General features: G+C 35.2%; 1 protein-coding gene across 2 annotated transcripts; it reads right to left on the bottom strand.

The window, feature by feature from the left end:
- Window positions 1-3,613: 3,613 nt before the first annotated feature.
- Window positions 3,614-17,664, bottom strand: SCAB1 (plectin-like protein). Of its 2 annotated transcripts, none has more exons than XM_039023522.2 (13): window positions 17,175-17,664; window positions 16,222-16,540; window positions 15,256-15,384; window positions 14,300-14,392; window positions 13,203-13,343; window positions 12,482-12,550; window positions 12,119-12,202; window positions 6,455-6,635; window positions 6,139-6,255; window positions 5,938-5,996; window positions 4,994-5,128; window positions 4,713-4,862; window positions 3,614-3,964 (listed from the first exon to the last, which is right to left on the bottom strand). In XM_039023522.2, exons 2-13 carry the CDS (start codon window positions 16,501-16,503, stop codon window positions 3,920-3,922), a joined length of 1,485 nt encoding a protein of 494 aa, XP_038879450.1. In that variant the 5' UTR covers window positions 16,504-16,540; window positions 17,175-17,664; the 3' UTR covers window positions 3,614-3,919. The 2 variants fall into 2 exon arrangements, with proteins under 2 accessions (XP_038879450.1, XP_038879451.1); XM_039023523.2 differs by having other exon boundaries at window positions 16,222-16,520; window positions 17,175-17,659.
- Between the last annotated feature and the right edge of the window lie 2,560 nt (window positions 17,665-20,224).

Here is a 20,224-nt window from a genome sequence, read left to right as displayed (position 1 = left end):
TTATCAAGCTCAAAATTTCTCAATCTTTTTCACTTGCCCGAGAAATTCTACCCTAAACTTTCTAATTAAGGGGGCATGACCTTGATAAAGGGCACCATGAGTTCAATCCATGGTCGCCACCTACCTAGGATTTAGTATCCTACGAGTTTTCTTGACACCCAAATGTTGTAAGACGAAGTGGATTGTCTCATGGGATTAGTCAAGATGTGCGTAAGCTGACTCGGACACTCACGGATACCAAAATAATTTCAATTTTTTTAATATCGAATAAGTCAAGATCATATTAGACAAGACCTAAAAGTTCAAATATATCTTATTCTCCCTCGATCATTGATGAGGTTTTCACTGGTTGACCCCTCCTTAAGCCTCTTTTAAGTTACCTCCAATGCAACTTTTCTGAATGGTAATATAGGGATCGACACCACTGTTCACAACTCAAATGGTGATGTTATGCTTGCCATGGAAAATCACTTTCCTTTAACATTCTGTTGAGCTCGCTGAGGCCATTGCCATATTTAATGGCCTTTTGAGAGTTCTTAAGACTGGTATATACCCACTTTGGGCAACTGATTCTCTTGTTCTTTGGAAGCTTTTGGTTGGGAATTCTAGTTATGCTAATGAGGTTCAGGCTTTTGTTGATTCCAGTTGTGACTTCTTCAACCGTGGGTCGATTCTTGGTTTTCTTTGGACTAACCACAAGAATAATTCTATTTGCTCATGAGCTTGCTACTCAGCTTGAAGTTTTGATTTTTCGACAATCTAGCTTGAAAACCATCCTCCTTGGACAAACTCTGCCCTTTGTTTTGACTCATTTTGCCCTCGTTTGTTAATAACTTTTTAGAATTTGACTAAGAATTTAACAATTGTACCTAAGAAAAATGCAAATCATTGTAAAACATGCGAATGAAATAGACTTAATTTTCAAAAAAAAAAAAAAAATCAAATGATTACCAAACCGGACCTTAGTTTTTTGTTTTTGTTTTTGAAAATTAAGCCTATAGACTCTACTTCTACATGCAAATTTCTTCTTATGTTATCTATTTTTTATCGATAGTTTAAAAACCAAGCCAAAATTTGAAAACTAAAAAAAGTAACTTTTAAAATCTTGTTTTTATTTTTAGAATTTGGCTAATAATTCAATAAAAAAATGCAAACTGTTGTAAGAAATTGAAAGAAAATAGACTTTCAAAAATTAAAAAAAAAACAAAATAGTTACCCAACATGATCTTTACTTTTTAACTTCTACTTTGTTACTGTTAAAAAGGAAAAAAAAAAAACTTATAATGTAAACCATTTTTTTAATAGTAAATGTAGCACATGGATTCACCTTAATATGTGTGCAAGTGTTGCTCTTGGCATGTTAGCGAATTAATTTGAATTAACAGAAAGTTTAAGTCAAAGAATAAAATATACGATTTTTTTAAAAAGAGTGATTTATAATTTCAAAAGATAAGAGATTTGATTAAAAGGAAAATCAATATACTAAATTGAAGAAGAAATGGTTAATTTAATTTATTTGAAAACGTAAAAGTCAAAACTTCCGTTCACATTAACTATTCTATAATTAAATGGAGAAATAAAATTATTCATTTGACAATTATTAAACCCTAGACTTCAACAATTGACATGATAACATGTCTCAGCTTTGTTGAAAATACTTCCATTTTTTATCTTTTTTCTTATTGGAAGGGAAAAAAACACTTTAATCAAAAGCTATGACTTTTACCTTATTGATGAGAAATTGCATAGCCATATATTTACTTGTGAATGATTTTTTCATAACAGTATTTTCTTTTCTAGAAATCCATGGTAATTTTTTATAGTTTAATAATATGTGACGATGAAGATTGAAATTTCTGACATTTTAGTCGAAAATATATCTTATTAACCAATTAAATTATGCTCGAGTTGATGAGGACTCAATGATAATTGTTATAAGAGATTTGTTGCTCGTCACAATTTATAATTTATTTTAGAAGCATTGTAAAATTCTTCAACTTTTTATGACGGTATACGGTAGTTATTATAGAGACCAATTTTACAACTCTTATGGAAGGTACAAAATATGTTTTTGGCACTTTTCATTGAATCTTCACAATTTTCTAATGAATACAACAACCATTCACATAATTTTCAATTTAATACATTTTTAATTCTTACTTGCTTAGAGAAGCCATTCACATAAAGTATTGAGTTGTAATTCACATTAAGACCTCGTTTGGTAACAATTTTATTTTTTTTTAAATTAAGCTTATTTCCTCTTAATTTCTTACAATGATTTGCATTTTTCCTGTAATTGTTGAACTTTAACTTGGTTTTTAAAACCATTGACAAATGTAGATAACAAATGAAGAAATTAGAGATGGAAGTAGTATCTATAGGCTTACTATTCAAAAACAAAAAAATAAAAAAACGAAAAGATTACCAAATGAAGCCTAAATTTTCAAATTTTTGTTAAAAGATTTATGAACTTGTCTAATAAATCCTTAACTTTCGGCCTTTTGTATCGGTTGTATTATTGAACTTTAAAAAATATCGGGTAGAAGGTTGGACTTTCAATATTTTACATAATATGTTACCAGTGGATCAAAAACCATCCATTAGATATAAAACAAAGTTCACTCCAATTTTAAATATTTTCAAAACATTTACATCGCCATCATTATATGTTTGTTTTAATGTAATTACATTAACCAAAATTTTAGCTATCATTTTAGCCATTTCCCCATAAACAGTAGCATAAAATCAAAATTCTGATTTATTAAGGCATGAAACAAAAATTTCAAGTAAAAATAACCATTTTTATGGGAACAGAGAGTGATTAATCGTTTATTTACCAACACAACTAACATTAACTTTGTACCATAAAATTCGAATTAAGAAGTTCAATTCTCCCACATAGCTCGATTTCTTTTAATGATCACTAGCTAATAAAGTGACCTAAAGTTGAGCTTGATGATATCACACCAACCAATGAAGATTGCAACATCACAAATTTAAGAAAAAACAATTCCTTGAGAAACATAATTCGTGGAATTCTAAGACTAGAAAACAAATCCTCTTTTCCTACCCTATAATACCACGTTAGGAAGAAGTTTGATACTCATCATAGCTATTACGTATCTCTGATTAGGAATCTACATTGCATAAAGAGAAAAAGGATTTAATCATGATTATGAAACTTTAAAGATATCACCTTTAATAAAGATTAAATTTGAATTTTTAAAGTTTTAAAGTTTATCCTAATAATAACAAATACTATCAAAGCAGGTATAATTCAACTAGCACGCAGTATGTGTTAAGCAACCAAGAGATTCGTGGTTTGCGTTTTCCTACTCTTACTGTACTATAAAAGGAATAATAATAACAAATATTATGTATGATCTTAACCAAAGGGCTGTAAAACATATAAAATTTCAAAATCGTCGTAACTCAAAATCTAAGTCGCTCCCACATTTTTCCATGCCTCCTCGAGTTTTTCAATATCTGTAGCTTGTATCAAACTTAAAATGAACAAATGAAGTCAAGCTAAACTATGGAATTTGAAATCAGAGTAGAATCCAGTGGATTTGAGTTGTTGAATCCACAACTTCACTCATGCAAATATCAATCATGTAAAAGTAACAACTACTTAGAAAAATTCAGGTTACATCTATTGGTTGAATGAACCACAACCACAAATTCAGTCATAGAGAGGAACATACTTTGTTAGGACTCTGAAACAGAAAGGCAAACAGAAAAACAAGATGCCTTAATGTTAGAAAGGAAAGAAAGGTGTGGAGAAGAAGACACAGAAGCACCACAAACAAATAGTGGAAGCCAATAATAACAATTCTCAATGTCATATTCTACTATCAAATGTGGAGTATTGGGAGCTAAGAATAATTTACATTTAGGGTAGATCTACAAAGGAGGTTCATCAGTTTGATGATGGAGCTCGGTCGTCGGGTCCAGCAAGAATGATCTGCTCAACATGAGTATGTATATAACTATTAGATCCTGAGATCCGTGAATCTCTCTCTGTATCAGTTTTCATATTATACATTTACCCTTAGAGTCTACAGCACGACAAGTTTTCCATGAAAGTTTTGAATATCTAAAAAAATGGATCATATATTTGCAGGAGTGATACTGAAATTACTTTAGTAAAACATTTATCCATGTAGGTTGTCCTAAGTTTGGTTTGGTTGGTCACCCAAGAAAGAAAAGGAACATCTTTGGTTGCAAGTTAAGTTTTTTCTTTTGGTTATGGCTGATAAGAAATAACTCCACATTCAACAACAGACCTATCTCACTTGAGAGTTCACTGATTAGGTCTTAGCTCTATTTATTTTTTGGGTGTAAATATCCCCCCCTCCCTCCCCTCTTTATACATTACAGGTTAAATGATCTAAAGCTACTTGATAGTTCTTTTTCTAAAAAAACACCATTAGCTTGAGTTTTGACTCCCCTGAAAATTTATCAGAAATAGCATAAAAAAGTTTTCATCTTTCACAAATAGCACTCTTTGGCCAACTATTTTAATGGCTCATCCCGGTGCATCTCGGTGCATCTCAATATCGAGATCAAAACAAAATAAAATATTTTTAGAAGATTGTGCATGACATCTTATTTATTGATATGTGAAGATTTAGGCTGGGCAGGGTAAAAATGGGAGAACCAAACTAAAACTGAATTATTCATGTTAGTAGAAGAGAGTGAGCAGGACGTACATTGCAATCAAAAGCAAACCTCCTGGCCAGCATTATGGCTGCGTTCCTGTCTCTCTCTGATTCAAATGCTAATATGAAAGAATGATCTTTCTTAGCTTGCCAAAACAATGCTTGAGCTGCAGCATTGCCACCACCACGAACTCCACATAACTGAGCCCAAGAATAAGTGTTAAGAGAGACTGAGTCACTGCTTCTGACTAAGCAAACATGTTTACATCCAAACTGAGACAATTGTTATTGGTATACAAGCTAGTTCCAAATTTGAAATAATATTCAATTACCTGCATTGATGAAGAATAATACTCTTTAGCGATGGTGTTCTTTCCCTTGCAGAGCTTCATTCGCATCTTTCCAACATGAAGTGAATGTATCGACTCTGATGGATTGTTTACACCATTCACCTGAGTAAGAACTACCTGAAATAGGAAAAATACGGAGACGGTCGATAATCTACATGAAAAAAGAAAGCAGTAGCAAGAGTCTTTCATAGCGCTGACGTGTTATAATGACAATAATATAATTATAGGAAAAGGGCTCCAACAACATTAATGAACTTGATAAACATGACTTTACTTCTATTTTTGTTTTAAGAAATAAAACTGTTCATTTTATATGGAAAAAGGGACAGGTGACAATGATCTTGAGGAATTGCAATTGATCAGCTTTCTGGCTTCTGAAGAAAAACAAGTTAGGAGACTTGGAAGGAGCCTCTAAGGCATATAATATGGAAACAAGATAGATGACAAAAATATTAGTCCTCGTTCAGCAATTGTAAATTTCTCTCCCTTTCCGTTAACAATTAACACCAATTAGGGAGCTTTTCCTTGACATATCAGAAGCGGGAGGATATCTTATCTTTCCACTTGGTACTTGTATATTGTTTCTTGTCCAAAGAAACGTCCATGTCAAGTTAAATTTCAGTTGGCATGATGTTGTACTGTAGTCCTTGTGGGTTTGATTTATTTTGGTTTGCACAGTCAACTTATAATAGGGGAGGATACCTTGACCTCAAACCTTCCTTTGCAACTTCAACAATCAACATTAATATATTTATTACAGTGGTGCTGATAATAAAATTAATATTTTCTAAAATATCTCCATAAGTTTGAGCATAGATGCATCATCTTTGCCACATGTTAATGATAATTTCAATTTTCAACCTCTGGCACTTGCCTATGCGATACTAGTCTTGCATATGACAAAATCTACATTAAGGAAAACGTACATTAAACTCAACATCATGCTTCCGTACGAGGGCTTCAACATAGCTTCCCAGACCAGCAGCTGTTAGAAAAACTAAGATTTAGTTCCATCACATGGATCCATGCAAAACAAGCGCTAAACAGCTATAGCAACCAAAACAAGAATTATTGATTACTTTATATGCATCAACGTATATTTATAAACAGATAAATTCTTTAACTACCTGGATCAATGGGGCCGGTGGTTGTCAAAGTAATTCTATGGTCATCTAAAATAACGTCAGCTTGCAAGATTTTCCCAACGTCAAAAGGCTCTGGAGCATAAACTGATTTCGTAGCTCCTGTAATAATAACAGTTCAGATCAAAATTAGAGAGAAACATCCAGAATTCTCCTTGAGAAGAAATATACTGAGCATTTAGCATTATGAAATTACAACTTTTTTTTATGAGAAACATTTCAACTGAATTACAACTTTTTTTTATGAGAAACATTTCAACTGAATTACAACTTAAACCTTGCAACTATATGTCTAGAGTACCTGAAATAAGTTCCTTCTTGCCACCTTCAAATGCTACACGGTACCACTGGATAGAACATTTTGAAAGGTCTGGGGATGTATCACAAGAAGGTTGGATACGGAGATAAGAACCCAAAGACTCAGTGCCATCTATCTCGTAAAAGGTGGAGCCGTCTCCCATTGCCTTCTTGCTTATTGCAAGCTGAAAAAATGTGACGGTTTAAATAAAAGAGATCAGGATAATTTAAAAAATAAATAGATAAAACAGAATCTGTATTTTAGAGAATAAAATGAAATAGGGACATCACTAGATTGCATTTGCATAAGGTCTTTAATAAGATTTTTGAGAGAGTTATCATTAACATTGTTTAGATTAGAGAAAATTTCATTAAAGAAACAAAGTAAAAACAGCCTTGAAGGGTGCAATTGATGCAATAATAAATGAGACCTAGGTTTTTCATATCCTGATGAAATCAATTGCTTGAAAAGTCTAGGACTTTAGACCTATAGGTTAAGCTAAATAATTAGCTTCTATGAGAATAATTTCCAAAACTTGACAAAGAAATGTAGAAGGTATTGCCACCTACTATCACGAAAATGGTACTTCATGGTCTGAAATTCTGGATTAGGTCTTCATTGTAGGCATATAATGTATTGAGATTTCTTTGACAAGGTGCATGGAAGAAAGACTTTGCTTATAAGATGAAGAACTACAATATAGCCCAAGTATAAAGGCACTTGGAACTTCCCCTCTTCAGTATGCTAACCCAAGCCCTAGATCACTTGACAATTATCCGTCTTCCCTCAATCCCCCTCCCTCTATTTATAACCAATTACACTAACTCTCTAACTAATTACCCTTATACCCTTGATAATACAATACCAATATTCCTAATAAGACCCTTACATATTCCTGAGTCTTTTGCATTTTTGTGCACTCCATTCTTAGCTGGCTTGTTTCTCAATCCAATGACAAAAATGTGCCTCTTTTGTTATCTTGAGGGTTTTAAGAAACAAATTTTATTGATGTATGAAATTTACAAAAGACTTCTTCAATTGGTTAAAAGGGAGGATAAATTGGTCATTGAGGTTTACAACGTGGTTCTTTCATCTTTGCAATGCTTTTCCTTTGGATCCTTTTCCCTCTCCCCCTACCCAATCTTTTGTATCTTTTTGGACTTGTTGCCACTCAACAAATTGATCACTCTCATGGGCTGGGACTTCCAGTTAGCCGGTTGAATTCTGTATCTAAGTCATTCCAATCCTTATAAGAAATGAAAAGCATATTCATTCAAGGACAATGGGTCTCATTGTATTGAGATCTTCAAACAAACAACCTATATATTTTTTTTTAGGAAATAGAAATATTTTACTGATGAATGAAATGGGTGTTTACAAGAAATCTCTCAGGAAGAGGAAGAAAGATAAACTATAAGAATTTAAATGAGGCTCAGAATTACCCCAATTGAACGCATGAGTAAGCACAGTATCAAAAAATCTATCCAAAGCAAAAGATATGTCACATAAGATCCGACCATTACGATCACCCAAAAGAGTCCAAAAGAAGCTTCGAATGATAGCCAGCCAAAGGATTCTTCTAGAACCACCAAAAGGATGTCCCACAAACAGAGAAGCCAAAAGATCAAAAATAGAATTGGGGAAGACCAAAGACCAACAAAAGGCATCCAGAACAAGATTTCAAAAACGCATCACAAAGAGAAAATGCGCAAACAAACGAGCCTGAGTTTTAGAATTATGGCAACACAAGAGTATCAAGAGGGGGAGAGGTGCATATAAAGCATATGACGTTATAGACGATCGGCTGTATTAATAGCTCCAAAACTGAGCTCCCATAAGAAAATTTTAATCTTTTTCGGGTAGGAGTCCTACCATATAACAGAATAGAGGTCTTTCCGGTGTGGATCAACGGAACCAATCAAGTCAACCATAAGAGATTTGACAGTATACTAACTAGAAGAGTCTAAAGGCCAAATCCAAACATCAGCGGAAGGACGATGGTTAACAGATGTGAGATGATGAGATAAAGAAGCTCATTCATAAATTTCCAGCTCATTGAGATTACGATGAAAGTGAAGATCCCAAGAATCAATTTCAACAATCCAAACATCGGCCACCGTATCATTAGGGTGAAGGGCAAGGCAAACCAAACAAGGAAAAGTAGTAGATAAAATACCACAACTGAGCCAAGGATCCTTCCAAAAAGAGGTAGTAGACCCATCCCCAATACGCCGATGAACGCGACTATCAATCAAGCCAATGTTCTGACAAATATACCTCCAAGGGGAGAGATAGGAACCCCTAATGTCTAGAAGAAGGCCAACCCCTCTCATTCAAATGATGTTTAGTAACAAAAACTTTCCAGTAAGAAAATGCCATATCCATTTAGCCAGAAGCGCATAATTACGATGGTTGAAATTACCAATATCAAGGCCACCCATTAATTTAGGACGTTGGGTAGATGCCCAATTCATGTTACACAAACCACCCTCATCACGAGAGCCTTCCCAGAAGAAGTCTCGAACCATCTTATCTAACATAGGAATGAAAGAGTTGAGGGCACGAAACAAAGATAATTAATAAGTAGGTAAATTGGACAGGGTAGCCTGAATAAGAGTATGCCTACCGCCTTTAGAGATATATGCATATTTTCAATTGTGGAGCTTGTGTTTAATTTTCTCAACAACAGGGAGCCAAAAGTTAGACTTAGAATCTCAGGCAAAAGGCAAACCCAGATAGGATGACATCCAGGAACCCCTTTTACAACCAAAAGTATTCAACATCCATTGAAAGTATACATTGAAAGTCAGAATCAACAACATGCGAGCAGCTCATCATCTGACTATGACCAGGTCTACCAATGCAAGGATGATTGATCCACCAATATTCCACAAAAGATTGAATGGAGGAAATTTTAAGCCAGACATTCTCAAAACGGAAAGGAGTGGGACCCCAATCAATATTTCCAGAAGTCAGAACTAGAGGAAAGTGATCCGAATGTGACTCTATCAAGCCGCTTTAAGGTAACAAATCCAAACTTGGCAAGGCACACTTCAGTGAGAAAGAGACTATCAAGTAGAGATAGTTATTGAGTAGAGCCCGAAGTGGACCAAGTAAAATGGTCATTACTAAGCAGGATATCATGCAATTCAAAATTGGCAATCCATGGATTGAAGGCACGCATGCTTGAGGAGACAGAGTTATCATGGGACTTCTCCCGAGTCCAACGAGTCACATTGAAGTCACCAGCTATAATCCATCGATCACCACCCAACCCTGCCAAATCATCAAGCTTTTGCCAATAATCGGGATGAAGAACACCATCAAAGGGACCATAAACCGATGAAAGCCAAAAACAAAAACCATCAGCCAAAGATAAATGGACAGATACAGTAAAATGACCTTGAATAACCTCAATGACAATGTAGTCAGGTTCATTTCATATGATAAGAATACTACCAAAAGAGTCAATAGCATCGAGTGTTGTCTAGCCAATAAAAGAAGAGCTCCAAATAGATTTAATAAAAAAATAGTCAGCTTGTGGCAATTTGGTTTCTTGTAGAACAACAATTGCAGGATTATGTTGCAGAATCAATTTTTTCACCAATGCCCTTTTCCGCCAAGAGCATGTGCCACGAACATTCCAGGAAAGAAATTTCATTTATCAACCTGCTGTCTCTCCATAATGGCCAACGTGACCGATTTATCATATTGAATGGTGGAATGAAGGTTTTGAAGCTCTCTCTGCAATTTAGGTTTTTTGTTTTTTCACACAACTGATGGATTGTTTTTTTGGTTTAGGAGGGGGAATAGAGGGGATGGCCATGATACAAAGCCCGTGGTAAGAGTGGAGCTGCCATATCGCTAAGGTTAAAAGAAGGTTTAGTTGGGGAGGAGGAAGAAGCTTGGTTCAGGTTTGGCAATGGCGAAGCTGTCAATGGAGGATCAATGAATAAGGGGGAAGGAAAATGGGTTGTTTCAGCAGGAGATTTAATTTGGGTCAAGTCAGATGGAACCGGAGGAAGAAAGGGTGATGGCTGTTGGAGGATTTCGTCAGGATTATCTCCAAAAACAGCTAGTGTGGACTGGCAGAAACAACTTCTTGTTCTCCTTGTTCTTTGGCAGGATTAGATAAATACCCCTTAGTATCAAAGCCCATGAATGGAATATGCTGGGTTTGGGCCTGGTCAGTGGTTGATTGTGTTTTCCCAATTTGAAGGTTGGTGGGACCCTCACAAAATGTCACCGTAGATAACAATGGCAGTGAGAAAGAGGGGAGGGAAAATTGGTGGATTCGGGCCTGGGATTTTGAAAACTGAAAGATGGGCTGGATTTTGGGTTTGGTTGTCGGTTAATGGAAGGCGGAAAAGATGGAGAATTTTCAAAATTGCCAAAATATCAGGATTGGAGAAATCGAGGGAGAGGGAATCAAAATTGGTGCTTTACCTTTCTCCATTAAGACAGGATTAATTGATTCCAATATTCCAGCATCGCCATCAATGCAAACTTCCATAATTGATGGTTGGAGAGGAGAGCGACTATGAGGAATAGGACCGGCAACTGTGGCAGAGACACCAATGATGTTAATGGAAATCAGATTGCTGACAAGCTCAGGTGGGATAATTAGTTTGGCTAGAATGAAACCCGTCTGATTTGGCTTTACCTTCAAGTGCACAGACATGAAATTTAAGCCCCACTCCGTTTGGTTAGCCATGGGAAGGTAACCTCCACATTGATCACCGATAAACCTGAAAATTCGAGCATTCCAAAGGGTGGGTGGAAGGTTGGTGACCTCAATCCAACCTCCATATGAAGCAGCAGATCGGCATTGGTAAGCAGATTGCATAGTGGTTGGCCAGAATTTCAAACTGAAGGTACCATAAGAGGTCCAATTGGCGTGGCTACAAAGCTTGCTTGCTATGGTAGGGTCATAAACGTGGAGTAGAGCCCTGTCGACATGAAAAGGATTGATGGAACAGTTCTTGGAGAAGGAAGCTTGAATAGCTTCTTTAATCTTTGTCCAAGAATCGTGGAAATGATGACGCTCCACAATCACCATGGAATTCCAGTCATGTTGAGGAAGAGGGGATGGATGATCAGGAGGCAATTGCCTCTGCTGGGATAGTGTTTCCTTGATGTTCTTTAACAAACAACATATATATCAAATGAACTATGACAAAACTCATGGCCTATGTCTAGATCCCAATTCCCAACTCCCAACTAAGTGATAAAAAGTTTCTTTTTTTCCCCCTTAGAAATAAAAGATGAAAGCCTTAAAACTTCATCGGAAAAAAATTAAAAATAAAAATTCACAAGTTGATAATGGAACTGCAAGCAAACATATGAAGTATGTCAAAGCTCAATATAAATGCATGAAATGAAAAAATCTTTTAATTAACTTTAGGAAGAAATCTGAATTAGATGAAGGCAGCACATTTCCTCCATTATCCCAACTTATATGCGTTTCTTGGGCAATTTCAGGAAAAGAGTATTCTGCAATATAGAGTTCTATTTAACTTAAAGTTACAACTACAAACATGCTTCACCCCAGAAAAAGCTTGCATACAAAAAGGATCATCCTCAAGGCCAAATGCAGTTCTTTCAATACTATTAAGCCAAAAATAATCAGAAATGCAAATTGCTCATATCATAAGATAACGAACTTACTTCTCTCTGAAGTAGTATAGAATACTTAGACTTCTCAGCAAGTTGCAGTCTCAACGCCTGAAGCTCATGTTCCATGTCCATAACCTGCATATACTCAAGTCTTTTGACATACTTTACCATAAAATATACAAATATGTTTTATATATATAATTATAATTATATATTTTGGGTGGTGGTGGGGGGTGGGGGTTGGTGCATGAAAATATGTGAAGAACACGGTATCAAATTTATCCATACTTAAAAGGATCACATAGAGAGTCCATCTTTGTCAGCATACCCAAGGATGATATGTGTCACTTAGATTAATTTACAAGGTAAGTTGTACGATAATAACAGCATCAAGAATGGGGAGAGAATGCGGACCTTGCTTGGTTGGTGGAGCATTTTGATCCTTCTAGCCTCTTGAACCTCCTTCATTAGTTCCTCCAGGTCCTGAACACGTTAATGAATTATGTTAGATAAGCTATTGAAAATAGAGAGGAAAGAAAAAGCAGCAACGACAATGCACCACAAAACCAGATAAGATGCATATTGTACACTCTTTGACAATATGGAAATTACAAGAAATTCCCCCATCAAAAGAACATAGAGACATAAGTAATACGAAAATATGCATACTGTACGCTCTTTGACAAACAGAAGGTAAAATAATAATAACTCTTATCCCATGGAATCTCATAAAGAATAAACGAAAGAAGAAACAAGTTTCTTTCTTTTTTCTGGTGGTGGTGATGGGGGTAAAGCATTTTCATCTACTATTATGGTTTTGTAAAAAAAATGATGGTAGTACAGGATAGGTCAGCGACCCTTGATGGGTGCTCTAAATAAGAAATTTGTTTCTAGCCATAGTTTTCTTGTTTTTTAGTCAACCTTGATTGAAGGATGCTCAAGTAGTAGAGTTCTTTGGCAAGGGTTTTCTCTACCCCAGCCCCTTCCATTCTTTTGTTTGGTTGAATATATTGTTTCTTATCAAAAAATAGTTATTATTATTATTAAATTTTATTCTAAAGGGGAAAAGAAGACCAGGCTAGAAATAAGAGATGGACTGTGGGCAAGGAAAACACAATAATTGAAAAGGAGAAACCTGCTTCCCAGCTGCACGAGACATTCGTTCATGTTCTTGTAGGGCTTCTTCCACTCTCTGAACTGCTTCTCTTGCATTTTCAATTTCTGCACGTGCAAAAGCTCTTTCCTCATCGACAAGCTTTTTAGCATCTTCTGATGCCTACATGACAATATAAACTCTCAACACAGGAACAGAAAAGAGTGAACAAATCATTCTGTGAAAGATAATGCCTTACAGTGAAGTATTGAATAAAATTCAAGACCAAGTTTTAAAAATAAAATAATTAATTCAACTTCTTAGACAAACTTAATATCAATCATCTTCTTGCAGCCATATGCTTTGTTAAGACTTAAGTATGATGAGTTTCTAACTACTAACTAAATATACCGTTAAGCACTTTAATTTAAATATTAAACAATTGTTTGACATATGTCCAATAAATATTGGAGAGTCAAATCCCTACATGATCAACCAGTATGTGTTAAACATCCTACAGTGTCCATGTTCATAACAATTAAAAAATTGAAAAATAACCTAGAACTAAACGGCATACATGATTGCAAAGTTGACTCCTCTCAAGTGGTTTTTTTTTAGACTAGTCATGAAGCTATATCTGTCTATCATCTAAGTAAGAATATAATTGAGGGGAAAAAAATCCACAAATATGCAGTAGACAAATAAAGCTAATCTAATTCAGCATCTTTTAGAAAATCACCCAGGTTGGAATTAACCATTTCTTAAATAACTATAAGCATTTTGGATCATGAATTTTCTCACTCTTTTGGTAACCATTTTGATCATTAGGTCTTTGTTGTCCTTGGGTGAAGGCTACCCCAAGTTCAAGAAGTAATTTATCAGTTGCGTCTACGTTTGAAAAGAAAATGGCATCGCTGTAATTTTTGTTTTGGAAAGTTTAGATGAAAATAAGAGCTGCTCCACAGAGGAATTATGGGACTACCAAGTTCTTTGGGCGTCTCACCCCTTTTTGTATATTTCATTTATCATAAAGCTATTTCTTAATAAAATAAACAAGAAGAAACAGCTCTTATAATTCAATGCATACTCTTTCAAAGATATGGAATAATATCACCCAAAATTTATTTAGAATGCGATACCTGCTTAAGAAAATTAGCTAACTTCTTCACTTCAGCCTTTTCTTGTATTAATTCCCCTTCTCGCTGAGTAAGTTGAACTGCTAATGCCTCCACCTGCAAAGAGCAGAATCAAGCACCCCAATTATTACGCTTCATTTCAGAGATGGTATCAGTAGCACCGAAAGGTAAGCTTAAGTAATAAACAAATAGAAGAAAGTTCTTGCCAGTCTGGTATTTATAACAGATCCCTCGGCAGCCATATAACACAGATATACCTACTCTATCATGTATGGACAGATTATTTTTCACCTTTTTTAACTGAACAATCACATAAAACTCTCAGAGCGTCCATGACCTTATGCAAAATCGCAGATATTCAAGAGCAGATAAATGTCACTGCATGATACATATAAAACCTAAGCCAAATAACTCTTATCACTAGAACTTCTTCATGCTACGTGGCCAACTACCTTACAAGCACACAACTCACCCAGTAAGGCTTTTGTAAATACATCCCTGAACTCTAAAATGTTCAAGGGATTCCACCAACCTTTTTTCCCCAGTATCTTTTAAGCTGTGTAACCTTCCTGAAACTTCACTTGAAAAATTCAAGTTCTTACTTACTTGGCCAAGAAATCTTATCTTAAAGTATAACAAGTACTTAAAAATATCTTGTACAAATATGCAGTCTACACATGACAATTGACGGCATAGTAGGGCAGGCCCAAATATTATACTGCATTAACCCAGATGAAGTTCAAGTTTCAACTTACTTAGCCAAGAGAACTTAAAATAGGACAAGTGCCCATTAATTTTCGATTGAACTAATTTTAACTGGTTGCTGAACTAAGTACTGCAAGTCTACGAACTCATAAAGCATTGATAACCACAATTTTCACCCAAGATAAAATTATAGTACAAGATTTCAAAATGCATGTTCTGAAAGGCAACATCATCTAGGAAATCATAAAATTTACCATTGCAATTGCTTCCTCTACATCATCCTTATTCCTTCCCGCAACACGTCCTCTTAATGCTTCCAATGCATCCCTAAGCTTCTTCAATAGAACATGTTTTTCCAGTGAAGCTGCCTCTCTTAGTCTAGCCTGAATTGCACAAGTAATTAGATTATAAATGGAGAATTTTCGGTATAAATATCTAATTTCAAATTTACCCAGTTAGTGACTGAAATAGAACTATGAAAGAAGAATTCACTGAAGGGAACTGGTCCATATTCTTCAACTTGCATCAAATCATGCAAATGAAATGGATCAAATAAATATAATTTTATTAATAAAGTTTGATATCTAAAGGAAATAAATATGTCTACGCTAAGTGTGAGAGAAATTCTTCTTTTATTACTCATTTACATGAGATGCAGAGTAATTAACCCCTACAGAATTAGAAGAAGATAATTTTAAGAGTATGATTTCTCATTTTGATTAAATAACAAATTTTAAGAGTACGATGTCTCATGAAGGTTGTGTCTATAATAATTAGGCCCCTAAACTTTGAAGTACATCTAATTGGTTCCAAAGCTTTCAGTTTTGTGTCTAATACAAACATGATATTTAAGAGTGTCTAATAGATCTCTATATCAAATAGGTTCCTACCCTTCAATTTTGTATCACGTGGGTCACTAAACTTTCAACTTTATGTCCAATATTTAAAATTCATTGATTTGTCACACACAACATTGAATTTTTCTCCTATAGAGCCTTGACTTTTCAATTTCGAACATCCATGAACTTGAAAAATTTTCTAATAGAGCAAGTACTAAACTCTTAATTTAACTTTCAATCTTTTATTGAACAGGACAAGATAACCTGATAGTAAGTAAGCAATACAAAAACAGATATTTAGCTTATAAACCAATTATGTACAAGTGGAGGAGTTTTCTTGTTTAGATAGGAAATAGGACTTCTCATTGGCAAAAACCTAACCTCTTCTGATAACTTAGCAGCAGCAGCCAAACCCTTCTCAAATTTACTGGCCAAGTCTCGAACTGAGAGGCGTTTCTGCTGTTCCAACAGTTGAGCAGTCTCACGAGCAACGACCTCCTTCATAGATAGTACTTTGGGATCATCTTTAGCCTCCACAATCTGATTGTTAGCTCCAATTTTGTAGTTTGGAAACCGACTGGAAGCAAATATAACATCAGCTGATACAGCTGAGACAACCTCTCTTTGCATTGTGTCACTATAAGTACGGCTAATCCTCGTCATTTTCTAGCCTGGCTATTCTGTAAATCACCAGATTGGTCTGTTTAACAGTGTTGAATAGTTTAGGGCACCAGAGCAAACATAGAACCAAACGAAACAAAAAACGAATTATGTCCTTAAACAACAAAATTATTTCTAGGGCAATTTTCAAAAACAATTTTGCTAAAGATATGCCATGAAAATAGGGAAAGAAAACAAAGATCAGAAAATATTGAGCTCAGTAAAGACTATATAGCTTAACTTTGTAGGATCGATCACTCTTTCAGAGACTTCTAAAGAATCTCAAAGTTTTTTTTTTTTCCCTTTCTCTTGATAGAAAACAAGAAATTTCATTGATTACTAATTGTTTAATGCTTTTCTCTATTTTCATAAATTCTTCGCACCCAACAGCCATCACAGAAAGCGGCCATTCCAAAAGAACACGACTACGAATAGCGAATTAATAGCCAAAATTGACCTATAAAAAACACGATGGGGGGCAAACAATGCAGTAATTTACCATTACAATTGAAGATCACAATCATACCCAAAACACAAAAACTGGCAAACAACAAGCACATAAGCAACGAAAATCAAAACCCAATTCGCAACAATAGGAACCCAAAACACAAAGAAGAAAATCCATAGAAAAAAGCTCAAAACTAGAGACAAAGAAAGGTGAAGTTTGGACTTACAGACGACTGAAAATACTCTGTCAAGAAATCAAATTAAGTGGGGGTAGGGATTTTCGGGTTCGCTGATTCTCAGATCAGATACGGAAGAAGCTCTTCGACTCGATTACCAAACAAAGCCAGAAAAACGGAATATTAATTGAGCTATGGAGAGAGAGAAATTGCAAAAGAAAAGTAGCTGGTCACTTTTTGAAAAGCGACAGGAATAGAGAGAGAGAAGCCGCCCTGTGTTATTAATTTGGGTAAATTGGGTCTTCAACGAAGAGGACGAAAGCCTGAAAGAGGATGAAGACTGGACTGTGGAGTCATATGCTTATGCTTTAAACTTAAAACTCATTGGCCATGGCGGGTCCTCTTCACCATTATTTCTTCTTCTCTCTCTGTTCTCTACTACAGAGTACAGACCAATTCTCCGTTCCTCCCGTTTTATTCTCGCTCTTGGTTTTGCCGTTTGGTGAAAAGGTTGAATTGAAATATATTTTTAAGTCAAAATAGTCGTGGGAAAATTTCTACTGCTTTTTAAAAAGTCCAATAAGTGAATTTTATGATTTTTAAAATAAGTTAACATTTTTATTATTTATCTTATATTTTCATTAATTTTGTATTTTGTAAATTTTTTTACGATATATTAGAATTATCGATTCACCTTTCATGTCAATGTCGAATTCATAGAAACATGAAAATATCGACATGTCGATGAAAATTTAATATTATGCTCCCGCTACCATGCTCCTTAGTCCTTTGGCATATCACTGGGAAATTTTATAATACCATCATAGTATAAAAAATTTATAATACCATCATAGTATCATACTCCCTTATTCGCCTATAAATTTGTCTTCATAAATACTAATGGATTTCACAGTTAAGTCGGTGGGTCACACTTTATTTTTAAAACTATGCTGATGTGACTTACAATATTTTGAGTTTTCTCACTCGTGCTAATATTGTTGGACATTACTCTATTTCTAAAAGCAAGTAGATGTGATAAACAATAAATAAGAGTAATTGTTGCAATAATATGGGGTTGTTTGGGGCCCAACATGAGATGGTATATCCCCACATTCTATATCATCTCAATGTTTGGAGACCCATTATCCTATCTCTCACCGATTTTAATTGTTTGTGGACTCATTTTCGGAACGTGTTTCGTATCTCACTGTCATTTTCCTTCTATGTATCGTATATCATCTCAATGCTTGAACATACTCGATCAGAACTCCCCAAACATCATAACTCTCCAGACATCATAACTTCTCACATCCTATATCATCTCAGCACCCCAAACAACCCCTATAATTTTTTTGGTGAAAAATTAGTAGACAATGCATCAATTATCACTTTAGAGTATGGACAAGGAAATCTTTTATAAAACTAAAATGATTATGAAAGGGTATTGCCAGAAAATTGGTAGAGGGACGAATATATGCATCTTTAAAGATCCTTGGGGGGATTATGAAGGGTAAAAAATCTTTGCTCCACCTCACCGGCGATATGGAATTGAATAGAGTTTGTGATCTAATGTATAAGGATGGTCCTGTTGGGATTGGTGTCCTAATTCTCCCGGAGTTTGTAAACTGTACACATTGTTATGAATAAAATAAGAGTTATTTTATTTTGCATTTATTCATATCCAATAAACAAAGCTCCATGGTTATTGTATGAAAACGTAAGCATGTATATGAGATATACAAGTGGATCATGCCTTAAGTGTTAATGTAAAAAGATCTATAATATAAGGATTAAGGAAGGATACTTGATCCTGGTGACACTACGGATACGACCTACTTTGTAGAAGTTTACAAGTGTTGTGAACTACTGCAGATGGTTTATCCTGACTATTCATGTGGAAACATGCCGGGAGGGGGGGGGGGGGGGGAGGGTGTCCTGCTGATGACTTATAGAAATACAAGATATTTTGGCTTTAAGTTGGAACAATTAAGGTTTTTAATGATAAAATCTCCTCATTTTTAGAAGAAACGCATGGACTTACTCAAACATTAGCAAACTCATGCAAAAGAATGTTTATTACTAAAATACTGTGGCACTAATGCATTATATTGCAGGATTTCAACAAGAGGCTAACGCATGATTTAGAAAGTGTTACAGGCAAGTTCTAACGCATGGGCCATGCATCGGAGGGATTCAACGCAAGGAAGATTCATCGATTCAGGCTGTTTGTGTCAAATCACCACTTGCAAGCATAGGCACCTGTAGTAGGTGGCGTCTGAAAAGCTTCTGAGTGTCAGGCAGCTGACCAGGGCATGGACTTTAATGCTGCCCATCACCGAGCTGGAGATGACCAACGCCTATAAATAGATGAAATCCCTCTAGAGTTCGAAGTACAGAGAAAATTTCAAGTTCTCACTCTCAGTATTAGCTTAGTCGTAGTTTTAGATCTTTAGAGTTGTGCTGTGGTGCCAAGAAGAGCAGAAGGGAAGAGAACCACCATCACTGTCGATCAAGGAGCGGAGGAAGCCGAGCTTGAGAGAGACACTTCGTCCAATTCTTATAGAAGTGATTGTACACAGCTAAAATTGAGCCAAAGAGCTATAAAAGATTGTACTCTGCAGCTTGACTCAGTTCCTTTCATCTCATTTATCGCTTTCATCTTTTCATCTGATTAAGTATTACTTTTGTAAAGACAATCTGCTTCTTTATAAATTCATATATTTGATCCATCACACTTTGCCATTGTTTATTTCTTGTTTGTGTTGGATGCATCAAACTTCATGCAAAGTTTCATTTCAAACGCCTAAGCCAACTTGATCAATTGGTAAAAGCATCTTTAGCTTAGACTATTCGAGAGAATGAATAAGTTAAGCATCAAGTTAGAATGCATAGTACATCTAGAGATAGACTTACTAGTGTTTTATTGCATCTTGTGTTGACGCATGTATCCTAGAGATAGGTTTTGTATGTTATTCGCATTGAGAAGTGTCGAATAAGAGTCTAACGCATAAACAAAGATAAGCAATCCATCCCATTCACATCACATTCTAGTTCGTGTACATTCATCTTAGATCAATGCATACCACTTGCATTAAAATCCA

Source organism: Benincasa hispida, chromosome 2 (assembly GCF_027475165.1).
Source record: "Benincasa hispida cultivar pf3 chromosome 2, pf3_genome.v1.1, whole genome shotgun sequence".
Classification (NCBI taxonomy): Eukaryota; Viridiplantae; Streptophyta; class Magnoliopsida; order Cucurbitales; family Cucurbitaceae; genus Benincasa; species Benincasa hispida.
Note: the sequence above shows the minus strand (reverse complement) of the source record. Positions and strands in the feature narration are given on the sequence as shown.

Coding starts and splice junctions, on each gene's coding strand:
- SCAB1 (XM_039023522.2), bottom strand. CDS start 16,503: ATGACGAGGATTAGCCGTACTTATAGTGACACAATGCAAAGAGAGGTT. Junction 4,863..4,993: donor ATTATTCTTCATCAATGCAG/GTAATTGAATAT, acceptor TCTTGGGCTCAG/TTATGTGGAGTTCGTGGTGG. Junction 3,965..4,712: donor GGTTTGCTTTTGATTGCAAT/GTACGTCCTGCT, acceptor CATGTTGAGCAG/ATCATTCTTGCTGGACCCGA.